The 12790-nt window shown below is 35.7% G+C and overlaps 1 protein-coding gene across 1 annotated transcript in view; it reads left to right on the top strand.

Annotated features, from left to right (window-relative positions):
- Positions 1 to 9724, top strand: part of IL1RAPL1 (interleukin 1 receptor accessory protein-like 1) — a 756667-nt gene extending 746943 nt beyond the window's left edge. Inside the window, exons 10-11 of the mRNA XM_012649799.1 lie at positions 8212 to 8382; positions 8926 to 9724. Coding sequence (XP_012505253.1) covers positions 8212 to 8382; positions 8926 to 9644 — 890 coding nt within the window. The 3' untranslated portion in view covers positions 9645 to 9724. The remainder of the gene's footprint in view (positions 1 to 8211; positions 8383 to 8925) is intronic.
- The last annotated feature ends 3066 nt before the right edge of the window (positions 9725 to 12790 follow it).

Here is a 12790-nt window from a genome sequence, read left to right as displayed (position 1 = left end):
AACTAGAAAGACAGAATTTGAACCCAGGTCTAAATGACTCTAAATTCCAAGAATTGCAGCCATTGTATCAGACTGGGAGATGGCGAATCTGCCATCAGGACACATTTAGCCAGTTCTTTTCAAGTCATTACAATAGGCATTACCTGACTATATCAGTTCTATATCATAAGGATTCTTATATAAAAGAATTCTGATATTTTCCCAAGATAGAACAGGTGGACACTTTGCTCTCTTAGTTTGTTCACATCACTCCTTGTCCCTTTCTACATAACCTTAACATTTTATTGTTTCCTCTGGATTCAGGCCTTAGTACTTCTAGTCCCACAACACCCAACTTCTTGTATTGCATTCATTATTATATCTTTAATTGTATTTATGAACAAATAACTCTTAAATCCTAATGTCCTCCTCCCAATTCTCATGTTTCAGTATCATTTTTTCTAGTAGCCTATTGGTTATTCCACCAAGATAGGCCGCAAACACTCACCCCCCCATACTCATTCTTTGTCATCCTCCATTTTATACCTCAGTTCCTTGTATCTTCCTCTACCTCATTGACTGTACTTTCTCCTCACCTGCCATTTCCAATTAGTCATTAAAGTCAGTCACATCTCTTGAAAATCGACTTTTTCCTTACCCTTAATTGCAACTGCCTTGTCCAAGCCTCCTACACCACCTTTTTGCTTTTATTCTATACCCCTCTATTTTATCCTTCACATTCTAACAGAATTATCTTTCTAAGTACAAATTTACTGTGATTATTTAAAAAAAAAAAAATGCCTCCATTTTGTCTGGCAGAGCAATTAGTATCAAAGGGTGGCCCAAGTTACTTTTGCAGCATTGCCATTCCCATGGGATCTGAACATGTAGAGTTCCAGTTAGAATGAGATGCGGGTCTTTGCACAAACTTAGTTGTTGAGAACTGACTTAAGACAATGTAATCGTGCATAATTCTCAGTTTCTTTTGGGTAAACGAGTAAATGTGGTAACCATAATGGTTAAAGGTAGAAGGTTAGCTACTCCCAACCACCTTGATTCCACAATAAAATGAAAGAAAGTTTGAACAAATTCTGCCACACAGTTATTTATTAACAAATAGGCACAGAACCTATCCTATAAACTTGAAGAAGTTCTAGCTCTCTTATGTGTGTGTGTGTGTGTGTGTGTGTGTGTTCTCAGAAAACTCGCAAGAAATTTTCCCCTGAGGCAAATGTGACAATATTTCAGTGGTAGGATTGGGCTAACCATCTCATGACATCCAAGAACCTTCATCATCAGGACACAGGATCATTTTGGAATTAAGCCTAGGAGAGTTTCTCCAGAAGGGCAGGCCACTTGTCCTGCTAGATTCTTGTAAGGGAAGGGGTATGTTTCTAAATTGTGTTAGGTAAACCGTATGTCTTGAATAGCACTGATTTTACCATGAAGAAACCATTTCCAAGATCCATTATACTTATTAAAAAGCTACTAATTTTAATAATGAAACCTGATTTCTAATATCCATTGTGCTAATTAAAGAAGCATCTACTTTTGATTAGAGATAAAGATAGTTTAAGTGCTTAGAGTGGCTGCCTCTGGAGTATTGCCTTATTTTAGTTAAATACTAGCTGACCATCCTGATAAGGGCAGCCTACTGTCTCTAGAGCATAACTTACACTAACACAGTACCCCACTGTCTGTGCTGGAATAATTAAAAAGAAAATACAGACATCATAACACATCAGACTCCTTTGCTCCTCCATGCCTCTGCCTGGCATGTCCCTTCAAGTTTTGTTTAAAAGCTTGTAACCCTGATTTATGTTTGTTTTTCTCAGGGTGAAAATATTTTTTGTTGTTATTTTTGGCTTTTTTTTCCCTTCTCTGACTGTGAGGTATGTGGGGCATGCTTACTCATAATGACAGCATGACAAGCTTATAAAAACACTATAGTCACTAATATGATTCCTGTTTTAAAGATGAAGAAAAAGATCTCCTCATCTTATGTTGGGAGTTATTATAGGCATTGGACAAAATGAGTTAGAGCAATCTTTTATAATCTCCACCCAACCCTCGGAAAATGTGAACATCTGTTCCATTTCAGGCATATGAAACAAATTTGTATCTATGCAATCTTAGGCCACAGAATTTATTTTTCTTTCTCTTTCAATCAGAAGGTCACTCACTATTCATAGATTCAAGAATGTTTGTCCTCATGTCCATCAGTGAAACAGAGTACCTCCGTAATCATTTAGAAACCCTATAGGGTTTGTTTTTTGTTTATTTGTTTGTTTTCGGGGGTGGTGATTAGATAATTTGCATACACAGGAACAACCAAGAATGAGTTTTTGAATCCCAGAAAGAGAGATGTAGAGTTGTTTTTGGTATACAACTTGCCCACAATTATAAACTGTTAAATGGTAGGAACCAAGCCTTCTTATCCCAAAACCTGTGCTCCATTTACTACTCTGCTACCTCTTACCCTCTTAAGACTTTTGAATTTATGTTGCCTGTTGCCCTCTTAAGGATGCAAGGGAAGGAAATCAACATCTATTGAATGACTCCTTTGGGCCAGGCATTTTGCTATATGGTGGGAGCTCATTTAATCCCAGAAATCTTTAGGAAGGTGCTATTTTGTATATGGGGAAACATAGTTTCAAATGAGTTATATAATAAGCTATAGCAGTCAAGATTTAAGTTCAGTTGCTGGATTTTTTTTCACTATTTCACATCATAAATATTTTAATTAGTTTCACATTTAAGTGTTTGAGAATTTATGGATTCAAATAGTCCAGAAAATTATCAGATCGCAAAATGTGTAAACTAGAACAATATTGTAAAAATTTCAAAGTGTACAACTCAAGCAATTTTGCGAATACAATTGCCAGAGGTTGCCATAGCAGAACTGAAATTAAAACTGAAATTTATTAAAACGATAATATTCAATAATCACAAAATCAAAATATTAAGATTATATGTATATCTAATACTTGTTCATTCAAAGATATGTGATCTATCTCTGCAGAGTTTTTTGTTTGAAAAATTATATCTTGGCAATCTGAGAAAGCAGATGATGGCAAATCTGAGACATGAGAAAGAAATGTGGCTTACTCTTTGAACACTCTTATTTATTCAAATTATATCAGTGCTAATTTTTAATTTTCACAGTTTTCTGTGGTAATATGCCCCACCTACAATACAAAAATCACCTTTTAAGATGAAAAAAATATATGAAATACACAGTTCATCTTTGAGCCCTCCTCCAATCTCATTTTGGGAACCCATTTGCGGAATGATGGCCTCTGTCACTAGTCGATTTCACTTATATGATTTATAAATATTTGAGAACAAACAAACAAACAAACAAACAAAAGAAATGGCCAGCTGCCAATAACAGCTGACAACTATTCAACAGGTGTTTAAAGGTTAAAAAATCCCAAAAAACCAGATGCCAATCTCAAACCATTTCTATTGTCAGTAAATCTCTTTCCTAGCTGAGATGCAGTTCAGCCACCACCTTCATCTTGAAAAGGGAGTCTTCTAAAAAAACCCATAGATTCCTTGGCTTCTCAGTTTTCTTAAAGAGCAGTGAGGCTATTATCCTTTCATACGTTAAAGAGAACTATGCATTTGTTTATCGCCTTTCGAATCTCTTTCTTCATTCCTGAACATGGTTTCCTTCCCTCATCAATGTTTCTTAATAATATTTTAAATTCATGTTTTTAGTTCTTAAATCTATAGGTCCAAACTTTCTTTTTTTCCCTCAAAAATATTTTTATAAAGCATCAAAGCCAGCAGATAATTCAGTCAATGTAAGGAGAAAAATCTGCTGAACCTGTTGTTGACTTCAAGTACCCAAATAACTAATTGATTTGTTTAGATCTTGCGTTTTTTATTTTTATTTTTTGGTGGCACATCTCAGCCAGCATCTCTTGAAAGTCATAAAAAGAGTAACTTAATGACTATATTTGAGATTATGAAGAATTATTACAAAGAGTGTGTGCACCAGCTGTTTTCCATCTCTGCAGTGAACAGAATTATAGCTGATAGCTTAAATTACAGAAAGCAAAATTTAAAGAATAAAGCTAGAATAAGAAATAGACTCTTGTACCACCCCATGACTACTTTAAAGCTGTTTATAAACTGAAGTTGAATTTAAATGATCATAGCCCTGTTCTTTTAAAATATTAGTTAAGGTTTTTGGTTATAAAAATGTCAACTTCTTTAAAGTTTCATCAGTCATACACATTAAGATTTGTCAATATATGCTATTGGAGATATCAAAAACAATTTAAGAGATACTATACAAGATGCATACTCAGTTGCTAACTGGGAAAAGGGAAGAGACCTTAGAATACATATGATTTTTGAATCAGAAAACATTGCTGAATTTAGTACGGCATCTGGCACTGTGTTTGCAGTCCAACAACTTTCAAATCAGAGGTTTGCTTCTGGTGGTAAATAAATGCCTAACCCATTACTGCATTGATGTAGACTCTGGGGAAAGAGAGAAAGTAGATATGAATCAAATGTCCTATTGATTTGAAGATGGTGCTGCAGATGCTTATAAGGGGCTTTCTACTAGGGTAATCTGCTTGTGAACAACTCCTTTTTAACTGGGAGATATTAGCTTAAATGCTATAAATTCATCCAGATGACATGAAGAGAGAGAAACTTAATGAGGCCATAGCATCAATTCCTAAAGTTCATTTAATGTTAATATGGTTACTTCATATATTACTCTAGGCAAGAATCTATCCCCTTTTTGATAAGAATGTGAGTTTTCAGATATTTTATTTGGAGTATATGCCCTCCAAGTATCAGGACCATTCATCATGGACCTGGGGTTGAGGGGAGGGGAGCAAAGTTCAGTCTTTATGGTGCTGTAGTCAATTACCTGGCAGCTGACTGCAGTTGCTTGATGTTGCTGAAACCTCTGCATGCCTGTACCCTGTTCTTGGATAATATCTCTTAAATTGTTTTTGATAGCTCTAATAGCATATATTGGCAAATCTTTAATGTGTGGTCATTGGACCAGCAGCAACATCTCCTCAGAGCTTGCTATAAATGCAAGTTCTCAGCACCTACTCTAGATCTACTGAATGAGAAACTCTGGAGGTGGGGCTCAGCAATCTGTATTTTAACAAGCCCTCCAAATGGTTGTCATTTATGCTCAAGTCTGAAAACTACTTTCCTAGAGGCATTTACGCAGACTTTAAGGTCTTCCCTTAAATCATAATGAGAAACTACAATTCAAGGCTATTCTAAAGGACCCTTACTAAACTCTGACCCCACAGCTCCTAGTAATTCCTTGTGGAATCTAAGTAGCATGGAGTCTATATCTACAAAGCCATCACTCCTGAGAAATGATCTGGTTCTTAAGAAAATTCCTAGAGCTAACTATAGGTTGTAAGTCATGTGATGCCAAAATGAAAGGCCATTCATTCATTTCATCAACAGATATGTTTGAGCATCTGCTAAGCCCTAGTCACATATCTGTGGCAAGGATCTTGTAGTCTAAAAGAGAAGTCAAGGTATGAGCACAATAATATAATACATGGGAAAAAAAAGATCACTACCAACTCAGGGAAATCAGGGAAATCTTAACTTCAAGGAAAACAAACTAAAGATTTAGCTGCTGGTTATTTCAATAATGAGAAGCCATAGATATTTTTTGAGCCACCATAAAGTGTGATATGTGGTAAGGTTTGGAAAGGTAAATTTGGTGACTATTCCCAAGAATGAGAAGGAAATGGAAAGGGAAGATCAGGTAAAATATAATTATAATAGGTGAGAAATGAGTAGGACTCGAACTAGTCTGCAAATAGAATCCAATAGATTTGTACCAATGAATGACTATGAGATTATTTGTAAAAAAAATGGGATAAGTGGAACATGCATCTGAAGTTTAGGCACTAAACAAGTGAGATGGTTATGTTATTAAAATTGAAATAAAAGAAGAAGAACAGAGCTTGGGATGAGAAGCTTCTTATGCTATGAGCATGTTAAGTGTGAGGTGCATGCTGAACATCCAAATTAAGGGGTCCAGATTACAGATAGGAGTGGGGGACTATTCATAGTTCAGGTGAAAGAGAACAGGATCAGACATCTAAATTAAGGAGGAATCTACACAGAAGTGATTGTTGATATTATGGGAGGAAAGGAAATTTTTAAGGGAAAGCAGGCTGAAAGAAAAATTAAGTGGGCCACAGAAAACATGTTGCAGAATGACAGTGTTTGTGAGTTGGAAGAGAGGTGTACATGGAAGAGGTAGGGTACCCAGAATCAGACAATGTCATATAAGCAAAGGTGATATCCAAGTGGAATTTACCAGTATGGGTGGGCCAGTTGTTTACATCTCTCCTAATTCCTGATTGCTCTGTTCTTATTAGTGTTCATGTTGATCTGGTTTTAAAATATTTCTAAGTCTAGAAAAGACAGGGGACAATGCGTGAGGATCTAGTTATCACACAACTCAAATGTAGGGGAGCTTGAACACTTTATAGTACTTTGAGGCAAACTGGAAGAGAACAGATTCCCAGAAAGAAAATAGTATATGCACAAAATAGTACTCTAATCACGGTTTGGCTTAAAGAATCCTCCCTTTGGCCTGTGACTCCTGTTATGCTCTTAGTAACATATTTATGCCTTAGAAATGGAATATTGACTTGTCTGCATCTCCTACTAGACTGGAACCTACTGACCAGTATTGTAAAGAAAGTTTAATATCTCATAGAGAATACATGTGAATAGCTAATGGATGAGTATTTTAATTAAATATTAACTGATATTATATACAAGCTTTATTATGTGCTATTTGCTATGATTTCTTACTCAACTAAAGTAAACAAATGGAACCATTATAGGCTGTCCATTGGCCTAAGGGCATAGCCTTGCTATAACTAATATAATTATTATTTTTGGAGAAAATTGGATTTTGTTTATAATATATACAACTATATCCTATTTGAGGAATAAAGGAAATACCAAAATATGATGCATTTAGGATGATTAATACTTTCTAAAACTTTTTTTCCCTAAAAGCTGCTTTTTTAAAAAAAATTTTCATAGCTAAAAGTTTTTTTTCCAAAGATGCTATAGTGGAGTCGTTAGTTTCTTATATACCTGTGTTAACATTAGGTGCAATAAATAATTTTCTAAGTTTTCCCTGGAAAGTTATAATCATAAAATAACTTCTAGATGGCTCAAAATCATCAGACTACTAGAATTAACATACGTATACAGATCTCAGAAGCTTTGGTGTCCCTGAAATCAAAAGGAGTGTCCTAAAGCCACACAAAGCAATAGTCAAGAATGTCCCTCTTTGATGTTTTATAGCTCAAAAGATTTTAAATTCTATGCCTGATGCAGAATTCATTTTATTCTAAACTTTATGAGTGTTTCAATTCAACTTGATCCAATTATCAAGTAATACGCTACAATCATCAGGGAAGCACAATAGAGAGCTAAGGATATTGATATTGGTAGACTCAGCATATTGACAGTATTTAGAATTAGAGTGAACTATGAATCTTGGTATCTTATTCTAAAAAGGAAATTAACAAAAGAGAGACTATCCAGGGAATAAATGATTTCTTATTCTTAGAAACAAGAAATGAGAAATTTCAGATGCAATGTTAAAAAATTAAGATAAAGAGAACACATGATAGTAGTCCTCAAACATTTGAAGAGTTCTAATGTCAAAAGAGGGAAGAGTAGGAGACAGATTAGACTTTAGTACTGAGTTTCTTTTATTTATATTGTACTTTTTGATCCTTATGGACAAACTCAATCCCAAAATCCAAGAACTGGCTTGACTGCGGTTTTCTTTCTTTTTTTCAACAGGGTAAAATGGCAACAGGAATAGCTAAATGTAAGATTCAGAGTAAGAGCAAACTACTCTCCAAATACGTGGCTTTTATTAGCTGTCAAGATTCTCTATGATCCGTATCAAAAATAGTGAAAGTCAGCATTTCATCACTGTTTTCACTGATTTTTTCTTAATATTTTCATAATAACAATAACAATGACTAAACCAAAATATGACCCTTTATACCTCCAAACCAGTTCCAGAATATTTGGCATTTTTGAACTCTTACTGAAAATTAATGAAGCCTTCTTTTTTTTCGGTCTTCCAGAAATGGGGCATTTGGAGATGTTTATGAAAAAACATGTTTTCATGTTCCATTGTTTTCTTTGTAATGACATCAACTTTACTTTGTTATTTTTTGACAGACAATAAAGATTATGATGCATACTTATCATACACCAAAGTGGATCCTGACCAGTGGAATCAGGAGACTGGGGAAGAAGAACGTTTTGCCCTTGAAATCCTACCTGATATGCTTGAAAAGCATTATGGATATAAGTTGTTTATACCAGATAGAGATTTAATCCCAACTGGAAGTAAGTTAATGTTTTCATTTGAGAATATGCATATTTGTATGAGTGTGTAGTCATCGCTTTTTACACAGAATTTTAATTCTGGGTTTTTTACTTCAAAAATTATATCTGTTAGTTTCCCAAGAAAGAAATGTTTTTGTGTGTTCATATGAAATTTAATTTTTGATATCTCAGAGAAAACACTTCCTTCCACTGTTCTATAAAGCATCTCATTTTATGAGCCTTGACATTTAAAGAAACCCAATGAGAGATTTGTATCTGGGAAAACTATTTCCAACATTAAAAGAAGCAAGGCCGAAACTCTATCCAAACTGATCATTGGCTATTTTCATCTTCTCAAGGTGTTACCCAATAATCAATAATTCTCTGTGTTTTTTTGTTTATTTGTTTGTTTCTGCTCTCTCAACCCAGCTTTTCCCGATTCCGGGAAGAACCGGGAAGAGAAAGCCAACAATTCTCATTTAATGTATGAAAGAGAATCTCCCAGGGCTTTCTGGACCAAACAGTTCATTCATTCGTTCTGATGTACTCTTTTCTCTTTTGTAGCATACATTGAAGATGTGGCAAGATGTGTAGATCAAAGCAAGCGGTTGATTATTGTCATGACCCCAAATTACGTAGTTAGAAGGGGCTGGAGCATCTTTGAGCTGGAGACCAGACTTCGAAACATGCTTGTGACTGGAGAAATTAAAGTGATACTAATCGAATGCAGTGAACTACGAGGAATTATGAACTACCAGGAGGTGGAGGCCCTCAAGCATACCATCAAGCTCCTCACGGTTATTAAATGGCATGGACCAAAATGCAACAAGTTGAACTCTAAGTTCTGGAAACGTTTACAGTATGAAATGCCTTTTAAGAGGATAGAACCCATTACACATGAGCAGGCTTTAGATGTCAGTGAGCAGGGGCCTTTTGGGGAGCTGCAGACTGTCTCGGCCATTTCCATGGCCGCGGCCACCTCCACAGCTCTAGCCACTGCCCATCCAGATCTCCGCTCTACCTTTCACAACACGTACCACTCACAAATGCGTCAGAAACACTACTACCGAAGCTATGAGTATGACGTACCTCCTACTGGCACCCTGCCTCTTACCTCCATAGGAAATCAGCATACCTACTGTAACATCCCCATGACACTCATCAACGGGCAGCGGCCACAGACAAAATCGAGCAGGGAGCAGAATCCAGACGAGGCCCACACAAACAGTGCCATCCTGCCGCTGTTGCCAAGGGAGACCAGTATATCCAGTGTAATTTGGTGACAGAAAAGTGAGGGACATCCCGTCCCTGGGAGCTTGAGTGGAATCTGCAGTCCAGTGCCTGGAACTAAATCCTCGACTGCTGCTGTTAAAAAACATGCATTACAATCTCTAGAACACGAGGAAAAACAGGGTCTTGTACATATGTTTTTTGGAATTTCTTTGTAGCATCAGTGTCTTCCTGTTTTACCATGTCTCTTACCATTACATTTTTGACTTTGTTTTATATGTCATTGGAATTTGTAAATTTACATTTTTTTTAAAGAAGAGACTGATGTATAGATAGAAAACCCTTTTTTGCTTCATTAGTTTAGTTTTAGAATGGGTTTTTATTTCCTTTTTTTTTAAAGTTTATTTTGCTTTTAACATTTCCTTGGGGTGCTTGGACAAATCTATCCGATGGGACAAGGAGCACCGGATCCTCTCTCTCGGGTTCTGCCTAGGATCAACTGGGCCACGTCGGCCTTCAGAGAGCAGTGCAATGAAGGCCAGCATTGCTATTTGGGGAAGAACAAAAACATGAGAACACTTGTTCATAGGAGGGCCCTCCAGTCAGAGCCCTGAATCTCTTCCTTGTCCTGTCTCCCCACCTCTACCTTTCTAATGGCGGCATGATGTGCAAACTCTGCGGAGGGGTGGGGGTGGGTCTAACTGTCTTAACATTTAATTCACTGCTATACAGAATACACTCTAGACCCAAAGGTGTGCTAGTCACTTGACAGTGACTACTACAGAGTACTAAGAAGAGAAGATCAAGGGGATGAAAATGGGGAGAGTGTTGTTTCCGTTTTTTAAATGAGTTGACGTACCCTTATATATATATATATATATAAATATAAATATAAATATATATAAAGACAGCAAAACAAAACAAACAAAAAAAACAAAAAAAGAAAAAAAAACAAAAAAATCAAACCCTATATTTGATCACTTCCTGGAAAGGCATGAATGTGTTTGTGGCTGTTTTTCTTTAATATTCTACTTCTTCTTTTCCCTCTATAATTTTTCTGCAAATGAGATTATGTGCAAGTGCCAGGGAAGTTAACTCAAAAGGGTGAATCAACGCAAGTCAAAATGAATTTACATTGAAGGCTTCCAAACCAAAGGGAAGGACAGGATGTGTCATCAAATATGTTTTGTCACCTTGTATTATACAAAATATTATTTTCTAAAAAGTCAGAGAAAATCTAGGAAACTTATTATTGTGGGGTCCCCTTGTATTTAAATGTTAACTCGCTTGTATTTAATTTTCAATGCTACATTCAAAATTAAGTGGTTTCAGTTTGTGGACATAAGCAACACTTATTAATATCAAGGTGTTTAAATAAGAACTCAGGAGGTCAAATATATGGATACCAACCGAGATCAGTATTTTTAAAACAGACATTATTTCCACAAAATAGTTTTTAAAATAGATCAGAAAGTGTTTAAAATAATTGATTTTACTGTATAAAAATTTGCTTTTTTAACTATATAATTCTATCTTTCAGAAAACAGAAAGCTGATGCTCCCAGGAAATTCATCCCTTACCATTTAGCTTTATGTTTGAAATCAATGATGTAAGCAGCTAATTCATATTCATGTTAAGGATGATGCAAAATCAATCACAAAGGAATCTTCAGAGGGCAGTTATTAAAAGAAAATATTACCTATGTAGCTTTTAGTTAAAAAATCAATGTGATAAAAACACTGATAATAGAACTTATACATTAATTTAGTGATTCATTGTAGGAACTTCCATCCCAGTTATCATCTTTGGGCTTGTGTAGTGACTACTGTATGTTTGGTGTATTCTTACTACCATATAATGAGAAAACAACTCTACAATTTTGGTCACAATACTAAGGTGTGAGCTGGCCACAAAAACAAAAAAATAAGGTGTAAATTGCAGTAGAGTTCACTGGGGAGAGTGAGATTGAATTGCAAATGTATGAGAGATGAGTATAAGCGTTTTGTAACCAAGCAAAGATCTCAGTATCTGTGTGACAAGGTAAAGGAGCCTTGGAATGTGTATTGATTTTTATTTGCTTAAGAATGTTTATCTCCCTGACAACTCGCCTGGGTCCTTCTCTACAATCTGTTCTTTATTCCCTTGCTCCCCTTGGATCTGTGTCACATTTTCCACAAACCAGGATTGAAGCTGCAAGGACGTGTAAAACTTTAAGGTCAGCTTTGCACATTGAGTTATTTTCAGAATTCAAGAAGGCCATTGTTTACTTTGTACTATGGACACCTGTCAGGGACTGGTGGCAGTGAAACTTATTGGACTGGATTCCAAATTCCCCAGTGCTCAGAAAACTGTAAACATGGCAATGGCCTGACTTATTTCTTTGGTTTTATTTTATTTTATTTTTTTAAAAAAATTTTAAGTGCACGATGGAAGTGTGGAATAAATGTAGAGGAAGTTATCAGACCACAGTCATATTTTAGGCATCCATAGGTGTTAATTTAGCTGCATTGGGAGTCCATTTTTTGTTCTCTTTTTAGTGTAGATTTAAGCATTTTGAATAGCATGATTCAGGGATTGATTGGTAATATTTGATATTCTCACAACTTGAGAAACTTCCTTTCCTCTAATGCTTTTTCATATTTAAAAAAAATGAAAGAAATGCAAAAGAAGCTATCTATGGCTTTAGAAACATTCCTCCCAAGTATTCCTCTATCAGCTCCATGTGAGAACAAATGAAGGAAACTGTCATGTGTTCACGTGCTCTATGTTTAACAAAAGTTCTGTTAGAACTCACAATAAAAAGAGAAAAAAATGTATTTCCCCTAGTGCTTAGGTTTCATCCTTCTCTTTTTTGGTGGGGGCTGTGGAGGTAAGAATATTCTAGTTGTAAAAACACAGTTGAAAGTGTGACTATGTTAGCCAAGCTGGGAGAGAGAATGGACTTCCAGACTTGGACATGTGTGATGTTTGATTTTGCTTGCTTTTCATCGATCACCACTTGGGCTCTGAATGCCACATTATGGATTCAAAAGTCCATCTGGTTCTTTGTGTAACCTCTACTTGCTGCTTATGAGCGTCCTACCCTTTATTCTGGTGCTCAAATCTTTTATTATTTAATTTGTACTCCATTCCTTAGGTCTCCTATGGGCAGAGAAGACATTTGTATCTCATATAGCCAACTGATTTAAGTTTAGATCAA

The sequence above is a fragment of the Propithecus coquereli genome, unplaced genomic scaffold, assembly GCF_000956105.1.
Source record: "Propithecus coquereli isolate 6110/MARCELLA unplaced genomic scaffold, Pcoq_1.0 Scaffold303, whole genome shotgun sequence".
NCBI classification, from domain to species: Eukaryota; Metazoa; Chordata; class Mammalia; order Primates; family Indriidae; genus Propithecus; species Propithecus coquereli.
Note: the sequence above shows the minus strand (reverse complement) of the source record. Positions and strands in the feature narration are given on the sequence as shown.